This window comes from Aquarana catesbeiana, linkage group LG08, assembly GCF_042186555.1.
Source record: "Aquarana catesbeiana isolate 2022-GZ linkage group LG08, ASM4218655v1, whole genome shotgun sequence".
NCBI lineage: Eukaryota > Metazoa > Chordata > Amphibia > Anura > Ranidae > Aquarana > Aquarana catesbeiana.
In genome coordinates this window covers 107,108,451-107,131,079 of record NC_133331.1, presented here as the reverse complement: position 1 = coordinate 107,131,079, position 22,629 = coordinate 107,108,451, and the positions used below count along the sequence as shown (strand labels likewise).

The following is a 22,629-nucleotide window of genomic DNA, read 5'->3' as shown; positions in this document are numbered from 1 at the left end:
GCGGCATAAGAGTGTTCTCTTACCCCTGTAGAAAAAGGCTTAAACCCTTACAAGCAAACATTCAGTTCCTGAAATGGAGAGTTCCTTTTGTTTCTCTGAGGCCTCCGGTTCAATGTCCAAGCCTGTCTCACACTTCCAACATTAGACCTGGACATCAAAGTCCACCAAGTCCAGGAATAAGCCCTCCTCACAATGAGAAGACATCCCTAGTTGTCAGAGTGGGGGGAAACTTGTTGACCTTCTGAGTACAAGACATTTCAGATGTTTGGGTCCAGAACTTTGTTTCCCAGGACTATAAGATAAAGTTTCAGTCTTTACCTCCACCCCACTCCTTGCTATCAAATTTGTCACCCTCCCCCCAGAAGCAGGGGGATTTTGAGGCTACCCTCCAACAACTCCTATTGCAGGGATTGCTGTACTAGTTCAAGAAATAGGGAGGCTTCGGGGTTCTACTCCAGCCTGTTAATTGCCCCCAAGGCAAGGGAATGCATTCGCCCCATTTTGGATCTGAAGACTCTCAACAAGTTCCTTCAGACTTAAAAATCCCATATCGAATCTGCCAGGTCAGTCATTGCTTTCCTTTAACCAGGGGGAATTCTGGCCTCTGTGTACAACGAGGATGCCTATTTAGGCAACCCCTTCTTCCCTCCTCATCAACATTACTACAGTGCTGTGGGTTTGCAATATTAGTAGTTTTTTTTACCCTTCCTTTTGGCCAGTCCATGTTACTTTTGATCTTTGCCAAGGCATTAGCAATTATCCTGGTATATACTGTGCTCTCTGGGATCCCCATCATAGGTATCTTAGATGACCTCCTCCAAACCTTGTCAGCCAATGTTCGTCAAACACCAAAGACTCGGCTGAGGTTCAGATGTATTCTACATCTCCAGAAATCAGCACTGGAATTGAAACATTGCTTAAAGTAGTGGTCATCAACCCTGTCCTCAGGGCCCACTAACAGGCCAGGTTTGCAGGATAATGGAAATACATCACAGGTGATATAATTTGCTGCTTAGTGATTTCAGTATTCTAGTCTGCATCTCCCCAAGGTAATACAAAAAACCTGGCCTGTTAGTGGGCCCTGAGGACAGGGTTGATGACCACTGGCTTAGAGGATCTGGGCCTGATTCTAGACATGGGCTGGTCCAGGGTTTTCCTCTCTCCAGCCAAGCACCTGGCCCTCTATTCCCACATTTGAACCTTGTGATCCAAGAGACACTCAAACATTCACTTTTGCATGAGGGTTCTGGGTTTAATAGTACGGTAGTTTCTTTCAAGGTAGTAGCATACACCCAGTTTCACTCCAGATCATTGCAACGCAACCTTATGATTGTGTTAGAGTGAAAGAAGCAGATTTTGTCTCTGGATCATCTTATTCATCTGACAAGCAAAGTCAGGCTTGTCCTAGTGTGATTACCTTTCTCCTTATGTCTTGGAAGGGGCTCATAATGAACAGTCCTGGAGACCCTCTCTGGACAAGGGACTTAGTTGCTGGTGGGAGCCAGGGTCCCAATCAAAATCCTGGAACTCAGGGTCCATTAAACACTGGACCTCTCACTTATGAGGCTATTTGGCCAGGATTCAGTCTGTCACCATTATGGCAGTAGCTTACATCAATCATCAAGGGGGTACAAGAAGTCATGCAGATGAAAAGCTGAAGCTTCTCCCTTGTCTACTTCACAGGTTAAAAAGGGAGGACTTTCTGGGAATCCTCATTGCAACTAACTGGCCCAAGGAGAATATGGCACTTGAACCCCATCAAACTCCGGCCAGACAATCTGTGGGCCCTACCAGATCAGAGATTTGTCTTGGAGGTGTCCCATCATCCTGCTTCTCAGTTGCCTTTTTTAACAACATGGCCATTGAAGCCCAAGTCCTGATGGACATGGGGTCTATTACACTCAGTCATTCCTATGCTTCTGCAAGTTGAGAAACCAACTTCTTGCACATCATTTAAATTCACACCTTGAAGGTCTACTTTGTGTTGTGTAAGGCCATAAAACTTCATCCTAGGAAGTACTTAATGAGCAGTATAATTTCTTTCTTCCAATCTTGTCTTGATCAGCATTTGGCCTAAAGTGAGTATTATCAAAGGTAAAATTTCTGCCCTTGCCATTATTTTCCAGAGACCACTTGCCTCTCATTAATTGACGAAAGCCTTTGTGTGGGGTGTTGCTCACATTATTCCCCCGTATTCTCTGCAATGATTCCATGGGGCCTCAACTTGACTTTATCAGTTCCTCAGAAACGTCCTTTACAACCTATCAGGGATATCCCACTGTCCTTGCTCACATAGATGCCTTTCTTGTGGCTGTCACCTGCAAGATGTGTTTTGGAGTCAGTGGCTTTATCCTGTAACGAACCCTTCTTAGTGTTATACAAGGATATCTTTGTCTTGCTGCCTAAGGCCTTTTTTCTCCCCAAGATGGTTTTCTCCTTCCACCTTAACCAGGGCATTGTGTCCCCCTTCCTAATATCCTGCCCCAAAACATTTCAAAGAGATTTCTATCCACTGTCTAGTACTTCTCAGCTACAGCCTTTTTTGGACAATCGGACAATCACTTCTTTTTATTCCTGTGGGTCCCCATAGGGCACATCCTGCCTCTTATTCCACCATTGCCAGGTGAATTGGAAACGCACCCAAGCCTACAGTCTGAAAGATAAGGTTCCTCACTTTCATGTTAAGGCACCTCTACGGAACTGTACGCATTTCATGATCTTTTTAGCATCAGGCATCTTTTTTCCAGACTTACAAGGCTGTCATCTGGTCTTCTGTTGCTAAGATCGCTGCATTTTACCAGGTGGATGTTCAGGCCTTGTTTGATGACAGTTTCAGGTGTAAAGGGCTTCATGCTGTTCTCTGAATTTTTGAGCCCTCTGTTTGCTGGTTTGTTTCAAATACCTGATGGCATTTTTTTCCCAACCCTTAGGCACGTTGCTTTTGGACTTCACAATTCTCTAAGACTGAGTACACACACACACACACACACACATAGATTATCTTCATTCAGGCAATGAGCTGAGCGAAAATAATCTAACAGATTCTTCCATCCACACTATACAGTGTGGATGAAGTATTCCTTCATCCACATTGTATAGTGTGGATGGAGGAATCTGTGGCTATTGTATTCTGACATTTGCAGCTGGCACCTCTCAGAATACCTGGATAGCAGCTGCATTTGATTGAATGCAAGTGCTTTTTGCCTGACACTTTTCTACTCGGCTCCTGCAATTTTTCATTTAAAGTATGTTGCGAAGTTTAAAGGGATAATTCTCCAGTACTACTTACAGAGACAATGACACTGTTATCCTGTTATTGCTGTGCAAAAAACAATAGTGTGCTTTACTGTTTTTTTTTATTTTTTATTTTTCTTTAGGAAGTTTTTCTTTGACAAAATAAAGCTTTGTATCTTATAGTCCGTGTTTAGGGCAAAATATAAAAATATAACCATTCGTGTAGTGTCTGACACAGGGCTAGATTACAACTGCTTCAAAACCTGGCTTCGGACATGCTTTGTTAAAGCTCTCTGAACGCCAGTCAAAGCCACTAAATAAAATGGTTAGCTTACAGTCCTGTTTACACCTGCTTTTGCTTGGTGCTTCGCTGAGGCTTCGGTGGGGCTTTGGTGGAGCTTCAATGGGGCTTCGGTGAGTCTTCGATGAGGCTTCGGTGGGGCTTCAGTGGGGCTTCAAGCAAGCTTTGCCATAGACTTCTATGGAGGCTTTGAAGATGCTTTGAAGCACCACTGAAGCTACATGGGGTATCATTTTTGAAACAAAGCCAAAGCAAAGCAAAAGCAGGTGTAAACAGGACTGTAAGCTAACCATTTTATTTAGTGACAGGAGCTTTAACTAGCGTTCAGAGAGCTTTAACAAAGTCTGTCCAAAGCCTTGTTGAAGTCTTGTTGAAGCCGAAGCAAGTGTAAATGAGCCTAAAACGTAAATTACACATTTACAATACTGCTTCAAAAAGAGTATAAAGGTATGCACTGATGAATTGTATACATATTATCAGTGCATGTATTATATTCATACCCCTTGACATTTTCCACATTTTGCATTGTTACAACCACAAACTTAAATGTATTTTATTGGGATCTTATGTGATAGACCAACACAAAGTGGCACATTATTGTGAAGTGGAAGGAAAATGATAAATGGTTTTCAACATTTCTTACAAATAAATATCTGAAAAGTATGGTGTTCATTTGTATTCAGCCCCCTTTACTCTGATACCCCTAACTAAAATCTAGTGGAACCAATTGCCTTCAGAAGTCACCTAATTAGTAAATAGAGTCTACCTGTGTATAATTTCATCTCAGTATAAATATAGCTGTTCTGTGAAGCCTTCAGAGGTTTTTTAGAGAACCTGAAGGCCAAGGAACACACCAGACAGGTCAGGGATAAAGTTGTAGAGACGTTTAAAGCAGGGTTAGGTCATAAAAAAATATCCCAAGCTTTTAACATCTCAAGGAGCACTGTTCAATCCATCATCCGAAAATGGAAAGAGTATGGCACAACTGCAAACCTACCAAGACACGGCTGTCCACCTAAACTGACAGGCCAGGCAAGGAGAGCATTATTCCAAGAAGCTGCCAAGAAGCCCATGGTAATTCTGGAGGAGCTGCAGAGATCCACAACTCAGGTGGGAGAATCTGTCCACAGGACAACTATTAGTCGGGCACTCCACAAATCTGGCCTTTATGGAAGAGTGGCAAGAAAAAAGTTATTGTTGAAAGAAAGCCAAAAGAAGTCCCATTTGCAGTTTGCGAGAAGCCATGTGGGGAACACAGCAAACATGTGGATGAAGGTGCTCTGGTCAGATGAGACCAAAATTTAACTTTTTGTCCTAAAAGCAAAATGCTATATGTGGCAGAAAACTAACACTGCACATTACCCTGAACTAACCATCCCCGCCGTGAAACATGGTGGTGGCAGCATCATGTTGTGAGGATGCTTTTCTTCAGCAGAGACAGGGAAGCAGGGAAGCAGAGTTGATGGGAAGATGGATGGAGCCAAATACAGGACAATCTTAGAAAAAAACGTGTTGGAGTCTGCAAAGTACTAGAGACTGGGGCAGAGGTTCACCTTCCAGCAGTACAACGACTCTAAACACACAGCCAGAGCTACAATGGAATGGTTTAGATCAAAGCATATTAACGTGTTAGAATGGCACAGTCAAGGTCCAGACCTAAATTCAATTGAGAATCTGTGGTCAGATTGAAATGCAGACTGGAACGCACTGAAACACACGTGTCCTTACTGCATCGAAAACGCTGCAAAAATGTGCATGCAGAAAAGCATCTGGAATGCATCCAGACTGTGTTTCTATGGTGTGAACTGGCCCTTAGGCTTTTTATTCTTAAATTTCTAATACACGAGTGCCCAGTGTTGTCACCAAATAGAGACCAAAACATGGTCACAGTGGACAAACAAGAAAGGAGCATCATTATATTAGAATATGAATATATTGAATTGACCATTTAGGGTGATGGACCATTCCTTTCACATTTCTCATCATTATCGTCTTTGACTTGGGCCTATTGACTGGAACAGAACAATTCTTTTACATTGTTCACTGTCCACTTTTCTGACTCTGGGCCTGTTGATGGTGACAGAGAATCCTTTTTTTGTTCCTCATTACATTTATCAACAATCTAAAGAATGTTGAGAGTGACAAAAAAAAATCACTTTCTCCACATACGTAAGCCAACTTGAACTGATACTGAACCTGTGAATTCAGTACAATTCCACCTATATAATGCCTGCCGTGGAGATCCCGCTCCCCTCTTACCTCCTACCCCCTCTTTTCCTTTTTTCTCCAGCCTTTTTCTATTCTACTCATTTTTTATTCTCTGGATTGTCTATGTATCTTGATGGGATTTTCTGTCCGCTTTTTTCATCCCTTTATAGAAAACTATTTTCTTTTATTCAACTCTATAATCTCTCCAGGTTTGATGAGAGATCTCAAACCCCTCTATGTTCTTATTGTTTATTATTCTCAATTGTTGTGTGGGAGTTATGAGTGTGCTCACTTCATAATATGGAAATATACTTTGTTCCTGTTTCTTTTTTGAAGATAATACCTATGAAATGTCTATCGCAGCTGATGTTTGAGAACTCATATTGGTCCTGCGATACTCCTCTACCAAAATTATATTTTATTATGTTAGATGGTCCTCATCCACAAGGCAGCAATTCTGTGTTTGTCCCTATTAAGAACACGATCAACACATTACTGTGTAAACCACACTCTGTGTTTTCTTCTACGCTGTTATGCCCCGTACACACGGTTGGATTTTCCGATGGAAAATGTGTGATAGGACCTTGTTTTCAGAAATTCCGACCGTGTGTAGGCTCCATCACACATTTTCCATCGGATTTTCCGACACACAAAGTTTGAGAGCAGGCTATAAAATTTTCCGACAACATAATCCGTTGACGGAAATTCCGATCGTGTGTGCACAAATCCGACGGACAAAGTGCCACGCATGCTCAGAATAAATAAAGAGATGAAAGCTATTGGCCACTGCCCCATTTATAGTCCCGACGTACGTGTTTTACGTCACCGCGCTTAAAACGATCGGATTTTCCGACAACTTTGTGTGACCATGTGTATGCAAGACAAGTTTGAGCCAACATCCGTCGGAAAAAATCCTAGGATTTTGTTGTCGGAATGTCCGAACAAAGTCCGGCCGTGTGTACGGGGCATAATTGTACTGAGCATATTAAACTCAATAAAAATATTAAAATATAACAAAACAATTTCTGATAAAATTCCTGACACTTTCGATGAATGCAAAAAGTATTCAAGCAAGACAATGTATGTAAAGATATTATGCCCCAATAGCAGAAAATGAGAGAGCTTGTACCTTTTTTTTAAACCTGCATGAATCCGCTAAACAGAGAGAGGGCTTTTGGCACATTAGTTAAAAGAACTGCTGTAGATGTTACATAGAAAATGAAAAGTTTTTTCTAGCAGATTTTAGGATTCAGGCCCAGAATGAAGAACAAATAGCATGCAGGAAGATAGTTTTTAAAGTGGTATGTTAACATCTCACAATACTTAAAAACATACCTTTCTGGTTCTGCATGTTTTTACATACTGAAGGAAATTTAGGAGATTCTAAAGGAATATCCATAAGCTGGGGAAGCTTTGTCAGTTTGCTGTAAAATGATGCTACCCCTATGGTTTTCCTGATCTCTGGGAAAAGATTTCTTTAAACTGTGCAAAGCTTAGTTTTCAAAGCTGATAGTCCACAATGCATACCCTGATCATTTTTCCTAGGTAAGCACAGATATTTTTTCTCGGTATATTTCTTATTCTGTAGACCCTTTTACCTTGTCTTTAAGGATTCACTTACATTTTCTGTGATCATATACCACCTTGTGAAAAGACCTTTAATTGTCCATCTTTATCATTGTTAACTTTTAATGAGTCAGTGGGTAGCAGCCACCTCTCGTGGATGCCCCTAGCCAGCTGTGCTCCTCATATAGCTGTTTTGGTGCCTCAATGCTTTCCTTTCTGTTTTGTCTTTAAGGTTAAAATGCAATTACATTTCCTGTTGCCCTGTAAAAAGAAACTTGTGCCTATGTCTCCTTGTGCCTTTGCCTGATCCATGTTGGTTGTATTTCACAATGCCACACCCAGTAATCTTCTTTTTGATTGCCTCCCTACCAATGCAAAATGAAAAAAAAAAAAAAGATCTTGATACTTATAACAAAAGACAATTTATCACCCATGATATTTTCATCTGGGCACCTTTGTAAATTGTGTACTCAGGTCAAAAAAGGGTTAGATCAGCAACTCAATGGAGACTTTTATTTCTGTTTTTTTTACAATGCTCACTTCTGTCTGATAGTAACCCATCATAAATCACAATTCATGAATTTGGAGCAGTCAGAACAAAGAATTTTGTGCTATAGTGACTTAGGGTTACTTGCATTACGCAACTTCTTTTTTGACTTGCTAAAAAGCTGTGTTATCGTCGTTTTGCTTTTAGATTATTGATTCATGTTTACTCTTCCTAGTTAAGGATGTACAATTCTTTCACTTAACGATAATCTTGAAATTGTGCTAACCATTCTCCTTTCTCCGCAATGAGTGTTTCAATTTGCATGAGTTGCATTGACCCCTTGGAGCCAGAATGAAGACTGCAGTCCTGTGGGAAAGAAAATGTGCTTTTCTAAATGTTTACAAGTTCCTGGATAATGTTTTTGCAAATTACAGTTTTTGTATTGTATATGTTATTATATTACGGTTTTATATAAACTAATTGCATACAGAATTTTAAATAAGGATTCTACACATCCTCATGAAAATGTGTAAGTTATAGCTGATCCTCTAATTGGGTATACAAATGAACGCAAAATATAGCCAAAATATATTTTAAAAAATCCACTATGTGAATATGTCAGTCATTAGCACAGGCTCCACAAATCTTCATCATTGTTTTCCTGAAATGTTTATTTTCTAGGATCGTCAGTGCCCTCCAGAGGCAATTACATAGTATTTTTTTTTCTTGAACACCCTCAATCAGGAAAAAATATTACATTGTTGCCTCTAGGTGGAGCTGATGAAGATTTTGGAGCCTGTACAAATGATTGACATTTTCACACAGCGAGTTCAGAAGATATGGATAACCTGATAACATGTAGCTACAGCACAATCACACTGTTTTTTAACACTGTCTATTTGATTCCATGTGTAAATACTGGCCCCATTTATTTAAACATTTAAGGAATTACACTACCAAAATGTTCCTCTTTTCCTCTGGTTGTAAGAGCCTTGGAAGGCAAAATTCAACACGAAAATGAATTAAGAAATAATGAGGCTGGATTGTAACCCATGTTCTACTTAAGAAAAAAACAACATGGACTCCCACGCTTTTGGTATAATGAAAGGTAAAAAGAACTGCAGCCTCTATCTGTAAATCCACCCTAATGTGAAAATAATGTGGTAAGAGAAAAAGGAGGATAGAAATGGCGCTGTTCTTAATTAGAGTTGCTCAGAACTTTCTGTGTATATGAAGGATTCCTGGTACAAATCCTGAACAAATAAGTGCTATAACATGAAAGTGCTAGCAGTGTAAATGTCTGAATGTTTTACGGACTATGATAGGAAAAAAACAGTCATCTGTTAGGGCTCTGTCTCAAAACAATTGCAGTTGCTACTGTTTTGAGACAGAGCCCTGTCAGGTGACTGTTTTTCTCTATCATAGACTGCATCCCTTGTGAGGGGGACTTCTTGCCCAAAGGACTGGGACAGTCGGGACAGCTACATGGGCCTAGGAGACCAAGAGAGGGTCTGGAGGGTCAAGAAAGCTGAGGCAGCTAGTTGGTCCTGGGAGCTGGAGGATATCTGAAAGTCTCTGGAAGAGCAACCAACCCAGAGAAAGCTGGGGAACCCTATTTGGAAGCCAGGAGTGGGCCTGTGCAGTGAGAGGCTAGCCGCGAGGACAAACACTCATACCGCAATCACGGAAGCAAAGGCCAACACAGGACAACAGGCTACATAGTGGGTCATACTGTGAAGGTGAAATACCTCCTTGTGGGGTGAATAATAGCGGTGCGTGCGTTTCCTATGGGGCACCTTTTAAGAAGCACAGAATAAGAGATTTGAAGAGCACTTTGTCACTTTATGAATTGCATGATATTTGGAATTTGTAGTATAGTTTATTGAAGGACTTTATATGCATACTAACCTTACCATCATTATTATCCATCCGGTTCAATCTGCGATTATCGCACAGGGTTTTTTTGTGCACCAGATATATACGGTAGTTTAATTTTTTCTTTTCATTTTATACTGCAAACCTCTGCTTAGGAGGCTTAAATCACTTGAACTTGCAGCATAGGATTAGCACATATTAGTGTGGTCACAATACAGTGTTGTTTTTTGTGCTTTTGTGTTTTTTTTTTGTTTTGTTTTTTTGCACCTTCTGCTTATATGCTAAGTATCACATATTAGTCTGTAAAACATTTGGGCATTTGCACTGTTAGCACTTTCATGTTATAGCACTTATTTGTGCAGGATTTGTACCAGGAATCCTTCATACACACAGAAGGTTCTGAGCACCTCTAATTAAGAACAGCACCATTTCTATCCTTTTTTTTTCTCTTACCACATGTTCTTCTTAAAGCTGAACTCCCTGCAGATGTAAAATAATTTAGACTTTTTAATGCAGCTAGTGTAAGCACATGAAACTGTATCAATACCAACTTCCTGTAATCCTATGTATGGCCACGAGATGGGGAAAGTCTGCTAATTAGGCTGTGCTAAATTCACATGTACTGACAAGGAACATGCTAACAGGAGGAGAGGGGAAGGGATGACCTGATCAATCTTATGCTTAGGGCCATCTTTAACATGGGGTAAAAGGGCAACCTGCTTGGGCCCAGTCATTGTTGCGGGGCCCAAAGCAGCTGCCCCTTGAGCCAACACTGTCAAGAGGATATGGCTATCACTTATAAAGTTTTCCCCTCCTGGTACGGGTTAAATGTCCCCTTAGTGTACCCTCTATTGGCCCCACCCCATCCCAGGCTGGCTATGCCCCTCTCCCTTAGCTTAGTTTGACTGGACTGAGTCTCTTCCCAGAGATGTGCTATGCCCCTCCCCGTACCCCCCACCTCTGCGGGAGGCTGCCAGGTGACTCTGCTTTGGCAGGTGATTAGTGTGTGTGTGTCCCTCGGTGACAGCATGTCCTTCCCTAAGTCAGGCTCCCCCTCCACCCACCTCTAACAACTTTCCCTGAGTATCACAGCTGCTTCAGAACTTCTTGGAGGAGGTAGGGCGGGGCTGCTGAGTATTGCAGTGCAGGGTAGTGACTGGCAGCTTCTCAAACTCCAAACACCCCCTCCCCTCATCCCTTCCTGCATTTCCCAGCCATTGCTCCATAGCAGAATACGGAGGACAAGCAATGTTTGTGAAGTCTCCTGACAACCAGGATTTACCGGCCGCCACCTCTCCGCCCTCAACAAATATCCCTCCACCTCTCCACCCTCAACAAATAACCCCCCACCTCTCCACCATCAACAAATAACCCCCCACCTCTCCACCTTCAACAAATAACCCCCACCTCTCCACCCTCAACAAACAACCCCCCACCTCTCCACCCTCAACAATTAACCTCCCCACCTCTCCTCCCTAAAAAAATAACCCCACCTCTCCACCCTCAACTAATGACCACCCCACCTCTCCACTCTCAACAAATAACCCCCCGCCTCTCCACCCTCAACAAATAACCCCCCACCTCTCCACCCTCAACAAATACCCCCCGCCTCTCCACCCTCAACAAATACCCCCACCTCTCCACCCTCAACAAATACCCCCCCACCTCTCCACCCTCAACAAATACCCCCACCTCTCCACCCTCAACAAATACCCCCCACCTCTCCACCCTCAACAAATACCCCCACCTCTCTACACTCAACAAATAACCCCCCACCTTTCCACCCTCAACAAATAACTCCCCTATCTCACCACACTCAACAAATAAACTCCCACCTCTCCAGCCTCAATAAATAACCCCCCCACCTTTCCACCCTCAACAACAGCCCACCTCTCCACCCTCAACAACAGCCCCCCTGCCCACCTCTCCACCCTCAACAAACACCCCCCACCTCTCCACCCTAAACAATAGCCCCCCTCCCCACCCTCAACAATAACCCCCCACTTCTCCACCCTCAACAATAACCCCCCACCTCTAACAATAACCCCCCTCCTGCCTCTCCACCCTCAACAATAACCTGTGTAATGATGGGGGAGGGGGACCTGTGTAATAATGGGGGAGGGAGGATCCTGTGTAACACATACAGACAGAAGTTGTTTTTTTTGTTAAGCTAAATATTTATAACAATCCATCTAGTACTCATACAATAAATAACATTAATTCTTCCATATGTAGCACGTTTTATTTACACCAAATGTACTTTGTTACTGCTTCCATTTTCTAAAAATGATATACCGCACTTTATTACAATTAAAAAAAAAAGGAGAGACAATTTATCTTGTGAATAATGTGTTGCCTTGCTTGAACGTTGACTTTGATATATAAGCAAGCTTAATAGAGTTATTGTTAGGAAGTGTGCAAAATGGACTGTGACATTTTGTCAGGGTAAAAGAGATTAGTCTATGTTTGTTCTAGATATAGAAGTGTAATGGGTGTTGCCTTGTTTTCTTTAGTGCAGACTGTTTGCCTGTCAAAAATGTAATATAGCTTGCACCAGTGAAAATGAAATTCCTGCAGATAAAGTTTAATTTACCAAAGTCAAGTGTTATTATGTATACAGAATAAGGTACAGAGAAAAATAATGAGGATAGAATGGATTCACCAGATTTGGGTGTCAGGTTGTTTGATGGATAATGTATATCTGCAAAATTCAGCCAATCTGCTGATTGATTTTAAAGAGTTTTCACCTTAACAGGTATTTTCATTTATTAAAAAAAAATCAGAATGCCTTACCACCTTGGCGTGAAAGCTGGCATCCCAATATCAAGAGGGTTATGGGCTTGTGAGTCTCTTTTCAGGTGATTGTCATCCTGTAAGTCTATCACTATTGGTTTGGAGTTTCAATATAGCAGGGCGCAAAAATATTGCAATTAGGGAGTGAGGGGGGTAATTTATTAGCAAAGGTGGCAAGTAAGTTGCGCCAATGGACCCAATATCCAGTCAAAGCTATCCAAGTAAACAGCTAAAAATATAAACTAATACTAATAATACTAAAACCTTTATTTTAAACAACAAAAACAAAAATCCACCAATGTGTTCTATGAGTAAGTTTATACTCACTAAAGATGTGAGAGCTTTGTTAGCTTGCCATATATGAGCTTCAATAATAAATGCTGATGGATACACAATGGGATTGTCTGGCAAGATGGGAAATCTTGTATTTTTGCTACATTGTCTGAATGCCAAGCAAATACACGGGCAAGAGAAAACCCTTGTTTTCAGTAGAGATAATGCAGCTCAGCAGAGAATGCTATTATAGGGCTGGCTCCACACCTTTAAATGACTCAGTAGTAGCTGTGGCACTCCAAACTTACCTCTTTCCCTGTACCTCCAGCTCTCATCGGGTGAGTGCCCAAGAGCGCATCCTCGATCAGCTGTTCTGCTTGTCAAATAGACATGAACAGGCCGCACACTGATGCCATCACCAATGTAAAACCAGCTTTAATATAATCATGAATAAGCAATTTTGAAGAGAAAAACATTAGAATGGTAGGTGAACAGGCAAGACTATATGTTGTGAATCCTCTATACCTATTATATGTAGCGGTCCCCCCGTGAGGGCTGCTAATATACTCTGTACACCATTTGTTACCTCGACTCTGCAAATCCTTCATTACCTCTGACACCCTGGGTTTCATCATCTTACCAACTCTAATAGTAAATAGAGACTCACACAGTATGAAGAAACGGTTCAAATGTGTTTACTGTATCAATTAGAACACAAAATAAGTATATGTCAACTTTGGTCAGTTAGTAAGAAACACTCAACTATTTTATCTATAATTATCAAAGAAAAAATATAATGATGTAAATTTCCCTTAGGTGTATAGTAACACAAATATTAACCACTTCAGCCCCAGAAGATTTGGCTGCTCAATGACCAGGCCATTTTTTGCGACACGGCACTGCGTCACTTTAACTGACAATTGCGTGGTCGTGCGACACTGTACCCAAACAAAATTTACTTCCTTTTTTTCCTACAAATAGAGCTTTCTTTTGATGGTATTTGATCAACTCTGCGGTTTTTATTTTTTGCGCTATAAACAAAAGAAGAGCAACAATTTTGAAAAAAAAACAAAATCTTTACTTTTTGCTATAATAAATATCCCACATTTTTAGTAAAAAAAATCACAATGAGCATATATTGATTGGTTTGCACAAAAGTTATAGCATCTACAAAATAGGGGATAGATTTATGGCATTTTTATTATTATTTGTCTTTTACTAGTAATGGTGGTGATCTGCGATTTTTATCAGGACTGTGATATTGCGGTGGACAAATTGGACACTTTTGACACATTTTTGGGACCACTGACAATTATACATAGATCAGTGCTATAAAAATGCACTTATTGCTGTGTAAATGTCACTGGCAGGAAAGGGGTTAAGACTAGTAGGCGATCAAGGGGTTAACTGTGTTCCCTAGGTGTGTTCTAACTGTAGGGGGGATGGGACTGTCTAGGAGGAGAGAGAGATCGGTGTTCATACTTAGTATGAACACACGATCTGTCTCTACTCCCCTGAAAAAAATGGGATTTGTGTGTTTACACACACAGATCCCGGTTCTCACTCTGTCATGTGCGATCGCAGGTGCCCGGTGGGCGCGTGCCCCTAGTGGCCAAAAGGAAAAGCGACGTAAGGTAATGTCAATGTGGTTAACCACTTCCGGACCGCCCACCGTTGTTATACGTTGGTACTTTGAAGAGGTTTATCGTTGTTATGGGAGCAGCTAAATTCAAGATAAAAGTGGTCTCTGCTGCAGATTCCCCACGAGATCACTTTTATCGCCACGCTCCGGTGCCCTCCGCTGCTTACCGGAGCCGACAGCAGTGACGGAGGCGATCAGATCCTTCTCCTGGCCTGACATGGAGACAAGTGAGGGGGAGATGGCACCCACCCATCTCCATATCATTGCAGGGTGGAAGCAACATCAAAACGTCACTTCCGCCCATAGATCTTAAAGGGCCATTTTTATTTTATTTTTTCATTTTTTTAAATGACAATTTTTTCTTTTTTGCATTTTAGTGTAAATATGAGATGTGAGGTCTTTTTGACCCCAGATCTCATATTTAAGGTCCTGTCATGCTTTTTTTCTATTACAAGGGATGTTTACATTCCTAGTAATAGGAAAAAAAGTGACACTTTTTTTTTTAAAAGAACAGTGTAAAAATAAAAAAAATAAAAGGTAAAATAAATAAGAAAAAAAATTTAAACGCGCCTTGTCCCGCCGAGCTCACGTGCAGAAAGGAATGCATGCGTGAAAACTGTGTTCAAACCACACATGTAAGGTATTGCCACGATCAGTAAAGTGATAGCAATAATTCTAGCCCTAGACCTTCTCTGTAACTCAAAACATGCAACCTGTAGAATTTTTTAAACGTCGCCTATGGAGATTTTTAAAGGTAAAAGTTTGTTGCCATTCCACAAGAGGGCGCAATTTTGAAGTGTGATATGTTGGATATCAATTTACTCGGTGTAACATTATCCTTCACAATATAAAAAAATTGGGCTAACTTTACTGTTGTCTTATTTTTTTATTAAAAAAATTTTTTTTTTCCAAAAAAAAGTGCGCTTGTAAGACTGCTGTGCAAATACGATGTGACAGAAAGTATTGCAACGACGACCATTTTATTCTCTAGGGTATTAGAAAAAAAATATATAATGTTTGGGGGTTCTAAGTAATTTTCTAGCAAAAAAACTGTTTTTAACTTGTAAACAACAAATCTCAGAAAGAGGCTCGGTCCTTAAGTGGTTAACCCAATCACAAAAGAAACCTATGTAAACAGGTTAACAGGAGGGTAGACAACTGACACTATACCTTCTGTGTCAGGTTTTTCCCTTCTGCCTCCTCAACTCACAGGCCAGTAAATCCTGCACAATATGGAAAAACAATATGCAAACTATTATGTTCAAATAGGATGGCTCCCTTTAAATGCAGTCCAATGCAACTGAAACAGATGAGGAAAAATAGGATAATAAAAAGGTAAAAGGGTATTCCTTGAAATCCAGATGTCTTCAGCTAGCCTCTTTATTCTGTAAATAAAGTAATCCTGGGTAACAGTGTAGCAAATTTAGCAGGACCTTGGTTTATCCTTGTTGTATTATAACTTCATTTTTTATAATCCTAAGGGTGTATGTAGATACTAGAATCAGTCATGTGAACCGGGCATAGATGTCTGCTTTCAGTGTTCATTATAACATAGGATTTAACTTCCGTGGAACTACAAGTACCATCAGCTAAACTGTGTGAAAGATGTCTGAAAGCAGTGTCCTTAACTATGACATGGGTTATACCCGCTCACCACTCTGGAACTCAGATGAAGTTGGCAGTGATGCAAATGATGAGAAGACTCTAGCCGGAATTCTCTCACTGTGTCTTGGCCTTGAGTAATGGCGTCCGCCGCACCACACTGCAGCCCGCTGGGATCCAAATTGCAGGCGTCTCTGGATGACCTGGAACACCCTCTGGTCCGCTGCACAGAAAAAACTATGCTGTCCGCAGAGATCCCTCTGAGTATAGCTGTCTGGCTCCCTGTTGTGTAGGCCGCAAGACATCAGCAACTCACTGCCACACAGACCTCCTGCTGGCAGGTTCAAACGGCATCCAGAGAAACTGATCTAGCTCGCGCCATCCCCTTTTATATCCATTCCCAGCAATCTGTTCTGTCCACTCAGCATTCTGTTAATTGTAGTTCAGATCAGTCCTGCTGGTATAATCACTTCAGCATTCTACACATCCCATGATGCTTCGCTCTCAATCCTATCACAGGAAAAAGTAAATTGACACATAGGTTCCAGCAAACACTAGAGGGAGCCAACCCCACATTAATAACACATTAATGTAGCCAGGCATAATAGCCAACCCTGTACATGTGAAAAAAAGATAGAGGAAACCAACTTTTAACCCCTTCCCGCCGACCGTACGCAGATATGCGTACTCGGCTTTCCGGGGTTATACCGGGATGATGCCCGCAGCTGCAGGCATCATCCCGGTACCGTTGTTTACAGCGGGCGATCGGCTACCCGAGTATAACAACCGATGCGGCTAAAAGCCGCTCGGTTGTTATACCGGAGGAGCGGGAGGGGACATCCCCCCTCCCGCCGCCTCCCGCCGCTGTTACCGGGCCTCCCGTGCGATCGGGAGGCCCGGTGTCTAATTGTGTGCCTTCGGCGGCTGGGGGCGGGCTGGAACGAAGCTGTGGGCGGCTTCGTTCCAGCCTTCTCATTGTAAATGCGGAAGCAACGTCATGACGTCACTTCCCGTTTACTCGGCTGCCAATGGCGCCGAATTTAAAAAAGTACACAGTATTCAGAATCGACGTTTTCGGCGATCTGAATACTTTGAAGTGCAGAGGAGGGATCGGGGGTCTTTTAGACCCCCGATCCCTCCATAAAGAGTACCTGTCACCACCTATTACTGTCACAAGGGATGTTTTTTTAAAACACAATTTATAAAGTAAAAAAATAAATAAAATAAATAAAAAATAAAAAATTTTTTTAAAGTGCCCCTGTCCCCGCGAGCTCGCGCAGCGAAGAAAACGCATACGGAAGTCGTGCCCGCGTATGTAAACGGTGTTCAAATCACACATGTGAGGTATCGCCGAGATTGTCAGAGCGAGAGCAATAATTCTAGCCCTAGACCTCCTCTGTAACTCAAACCTGGTAACCGTAAAAAAATTTTAAAGCGTCGCCTATGGAAATTCATTCAGGTACCGTAGTTTGTCGCCATTCCACGAGTGCGTGCAATTATAAAGGGTGACATGTTTGGTATCTATTTACTCAGCGTAACATCATCTTTCACATTATACAAAAAAATTGGGGTAACTTTACTGTTTGGATTTTTTAAAATTAATGAAAGTGTCCCTTTTCCAAAAATTTGCGTTTAAAACACTGCTGCACAAATACCGTGTGATAAAAAATATTGTAACAATCGCCATTTTATTCTCTAGATTCTCTGCTAAAAAAATATATATAATATTTGGGAACTCTAAGTAATATTCTAGCAAAAAATATGGATTTTAACTTGTAAACACCAAATTTCAAAAATAGGCTTAGTCATGAAAGGGTTTAAAGCACCTTATAATGGCAAGGACATTAAAATGACCACACCCATCCTTTGACAGATGTCCATACACTATGTGATCAATCCTGAGCTATGACTTATGTTTCGTTTACTTTAGTTTGGTTAATTATTACTGTTTTGGATCTGCTATCTTACTCTGCATGTAGATTTTGCTCTCGCTCTCTTACCATGGCGCGGTAGGGGACAGACGCCCATACCATCCATGCTTCTCAGTTCTTACTCTAGATATCTGTCTATCACTGCTTTTGTGGGATACATGTGATCCATTTGGTCAACCATCATATATTATATTTGGATATGTTTTTCATTTTGACATATGACTCCTGCTTACTAGATCAGTACTTGTACATCTGTGGTTATCTGCTATGTATACACTACCTTTCTGTGTTTTCTTTTGATAGTGTTGATGTACCATGTAAACTCTGAATAAAAGTATTTACAAAAAAGAAAAAGAGTCTATGTAAATTGACAGTCCATAAGTTCAAATACAGCTGGGGCAGCTCTGTGGAAATGCAAGAAGTAGCTCTGAAAGGAAAATGAAAAGAGACACAGGCGCCTTCTAAGTGTAGCTGTGAGATATGAATTTATTACACATAACAGAACTACTCACAAGCGAAGCAGTAAAACAGGCATGGGTGGTCTCAAAGGAACCGAGTGGGGGATCGTCCTTTGCAGCTCTCTCTGGGGGGTCCACTGGGGACGCTCTCATCCGTCAGAGGAAGCGGGCAGTCAGCGCGGGTGGATTCTGGCACTTACAGGTCCGTGGAACGCACTGGCAGGAGGGAGATGTCGTCCCTTTCCGGAGGCTGAGTGCTGACGTGAAGGCTACGTCGACACGTTTGCAGAGCATGCGTTCCTTCTTCAGGCTGAGTGCTGATGTAAAGGCTACAGCGATGCTCATGCTCCGCAACCACACCACCATAGCCTTCATGTCAGCACTCAGCCTTCCGGGAAGTGACGTCATCTCCCTCCTGCCAGTGCATTCCATGGACCTGTAAGTGCCAGAATCCACCCTCACTGACTGCCCGCTTCCTCTGACAGATGCAAGCATCCCCTGTGGACCCCCCCCTGAGAAAGCTGCACAGGACGATCCTCCCGCTCGGGTCCTTTGAGACCACCTATGCCTGTTTTACTGCTTTCCTTGTGAGTAGTTCTGTTATGTGTAATAAATTCATATCTCATAGCTACACTTAGAAGGCACCTAGGTCTCTTCTCATTAAAAGGTTCTTAAGCCAGAGGACCAGCATAACATCCAGGCAACTACCATTTCCAGAAGGAGGTAATCTTTCTGCCATGTGTCATATTTCCATCATGACAGCTTAATTTTAAAGCTGAACTCGAGTAAGATAGAAAGTAAACATCAATGGATGCATTTATGTATTGTATTTAAACAAGAAAAAGTACTCACAACTAGTATAAATACCTGAATTTGGGTTGATTTCATCCTCCTGCAATCCTCTGTACAGCAGCACACAGACTGGCAGAGAGAGAGGAAGCTCTGGCAGCCAGTGAGATTTCTCATGTGCATACACTACATGCTGACATGGAACATACAGACAGAAAAACGAGCAGAGCAATGCCTCAGATGACCTCAGTCTTTTGCTGCTCCTTCATTGGCCAATCAGAGACTGGAAGCAGGAAGGCAAACTTTGTTGCTTAACCATAGTAGGAAAAAGTCAAATCACAATTATGTTGTTTGGCAGAGCCAGAGCCAGTATATCTCTGGACTGGGTAGATAGAAATAAATATCCTTTGAAAGGTAAAACAGCTTCCAAATATATATTTCAATAGTGTATTTAACTTTTTTCCTTAAAGCTTAGGTTTAGTTTTTTTTTTTTGTTTGTTTAAGCAGCACAAGTGACGATACTTATGTTGAATCAGAAGTGTCCATTATGGCTGCTCTGTTTGTTGAAATCTTTATTCTTATGTCACCCAATACCCCTGCAGCTGAGATATTCTGGTGCCAGAGTTAATTTGAGCTGCTGAACTTGTCACAGGTACTCATAGAAAGTGTATATTCTTCCCACCCTTTCTGCCCTGTGGTCCATTCATAAAAGCCGCACAATTGCTTACTGCAAAGAAAAGCACTCTTTTAATGAAGGACAAGTGTTTGAATGAAGGACCCACCTCCTCCATTCATAAAGCTATAAGTTCAGCTTTAATAAAAGAAAACCTAAAATTACAGTATGTATCTTCTTAAGCAGATTTGAAAGATTTTTCTGTGATACATTTAATCTGTCCGCAAGTCATCTCTCTGAGCAGTAATGGGGGGAAATTACTAAAATTGGAGCACCCACAATCTGGAGAAGCTGTGCACAATAATCAATCAGCTTATAACTTCAGTTTGTTCATTAGCTTTGAAAAATGAAAGTTAGAAGTTGATTGGTCGCCATGCACAGCTGCTCTAGATTCTGGCAATTCAAGTCTTTGTAAATGCCTTGCATGTATCTGAGGTGATTGTTGCTTTTGCTTATATTCTGAAAAAAGTTATAGCATTAAAATGTATGTGTGTGTAATATATAATACTGTATATATATATATATATATATATATATATATATATATATATATATATATATATATATATATATATATATATATATTTACATAGTTACATAGTAGGTGAGGTTGAAAAAAGACACAAGTCCATCAAGTCCAACCTATGTATATATATATATATATATATATATATATATATATATATATATATATATATAGTTTACAAAACTGAGTACACTCCCTGACATTTTTGTTAATTTATTTTTATATCTTTTCATGTGACAACACTGCAAGAATGACACTTTGGTCCAATTAGCCATTTTCCATCCTCAATGTCATGTGACTCATCAGTGTTACAAGGTCTCAGGTGTGAATGGGGAGCAGGTATGTTAAATTTGGTGTTATCACTCTCACTCTCTCATACTGGTCACTGGAATTTCAACATGACACCTCATGTCAAAGAACTCTCTAAGGATCTGAAAAAAAGAATTGCTCTAGGCTTTAAGAAGATTGCCAAGACCCTGAAACTCAGCTGCAGCACAGTGGCCAAGAACATACAGTGGTTTAACCTGATTTTATTTTATTATTTTGAGGGGATAGAAAATTTACATTGTTATACAAGCTGTACACTCACTACTTTATATTGTAGCAAAATGTGATTTCTTCAGTGTTGTCACATGAAAAGATATAATAAAATGTTTACAAAAATGTGAGGGGTGTACTCACTTTTGTCAGATACTATATATAAGTAAAAAAAAAAAACTTTACTTCTTCTTCATAATAAACATATTTCAGATGTATTTGTGCTACGTAATAAAAGTTATTACCTAAATATAGGCTGGCAATGAGTGCAGTCTGTGAAACAGGAAGGCACGTGAAGTGTAATCTTTATGTAAAGGCTAGATGGCTATGTCAGACATGTTTGGACAAAGTGCAGCACCAGGCAGCCTTTCCCTAAACCTTATTTTTCATTCTCTCCACAGGCTGAGATAAATGACAATTGACGGGTCTTCACTGCAAAAATAGAAAACTTGAAAAAGCCACAACTTTCTCAGCAAGCTTCATGGAGGTTCTAACATTGTAACAGCACTACTGGAAACACAATTCAGTGAATTGTTTAGGTGTATAAAATATTTGAAATTTTGAAGAAAAAAAAAATAATTTGAAGTTTTGGTATACGTTAAGAACTATGTTGATAATTACATTTTGCTCCATTAGACCGCTTATGAAAAAATACTAACCATTCTTGAATACAGATCTTGAGAAGCTTGTAGGGCTCTTTAACATGGGTGGCCAGGGAACAGTAAGGCCCCTTTCATGTGGGGCGGGCTGCGGCTGCAATTCGCTTGCTTAGCAGGGAATGTTTCCACTGATCCCTGCTGAGCAGGCGGATGACAGGTCCGTGTCCGGTCTACTCATGCAGGATGGACACAGACCACTCTTCCCTCTGGGCCGCTGGATGTAAACCGACCACCTGTCCGTTAACACCCGACTGCCATCCGATCCGCCCAATGAATGGCGAACATATTCTCATCCGTCTGTTTTTGGGGGATTGGATGTAGGTGGGTGTAAACGGACACATGTCCATTTCCACCTGCTGCTCCATAGAGAAGAATCGAAGTTCCGATCAGGTCCACATGAAAGACTGACAGGTGGACCCAATCAGAACATCCGTGTGAAAGGGGCCTTCACTTCACTTTGTTTGACAGGTGGCACTGCCAGGCAAACTCGCCCATTGAGTTTAATGAGAGCATTGCATCCGCAAGCTAAACGCTTGGCTCACACTTGCAGTGTGTTTTTTAAAACAAAATCCCCCTTGAAAATAATGGGGGAAAAAAACAGACATTTAGGAGGCAGCAATGATCTCCTTCTATGAATGTGCCAGAAACTGCTATACCACTCTCTCAAAAGCAACCCAGAGCTGCCATGAAGATGAGAGAGCCCTAAAGCTGAAATCCAGGTATGGATCCAACTTATATTGGTCCAGCTTGAATTAATTAAACATGCATATGCCATGTTCCGTGCCCTGCAAGGAAGAGTAGAATCGATATAGTAATCACTGGTACTACAGTGATTGCCACTGTCCTGTGCCAATTGGTTGCTCTGTTGTTATCTATATTTTGGGAAAATGAGGGTGGCAATGTGTTCAGTATCACTTCACCATTCTCTCCATACAGTTTGGAGTTTGTCAGACTCCATTTATGTTACAGTGGGAAGGGTCCTTCCCTGTTTAAGCACACCTGTTCCCAGGAGACATAGCCATGTACGATTATACTACTGCTATACAAATAGAGTCTGCTGGACAGTATCTTAATT

At 41.2% G+C, this 22,629-nt stretch overlaps 1 protein-coding gene across 1 annotated transcript in view; it reads left to right on the top strand.

Annotated features, from left to right (window-relative positions):
- CABCOCO1 (ciliary associated calcium binding coiled-coil 1) overlaps positions 1-22,123 on the top strand; it is a 157,298-nt gene extending 135,175 nt beyond the window's left edge. Inside the window, exon 7 of the mRNA XM_073596264.1 lies at positions 21,297-22,123. Within this exon, the coding sequence (XP_073452365.1) occupies positions 21,297-21,317 (21 nt within the window). The 3' untranslated portion in view covers positions 21,318-22,123. The remainder of the gene's footprint in view (positions 1-21,296) is intronic.
- Positions 22,124-22,629: the final 506 nt, after the last annotated feature.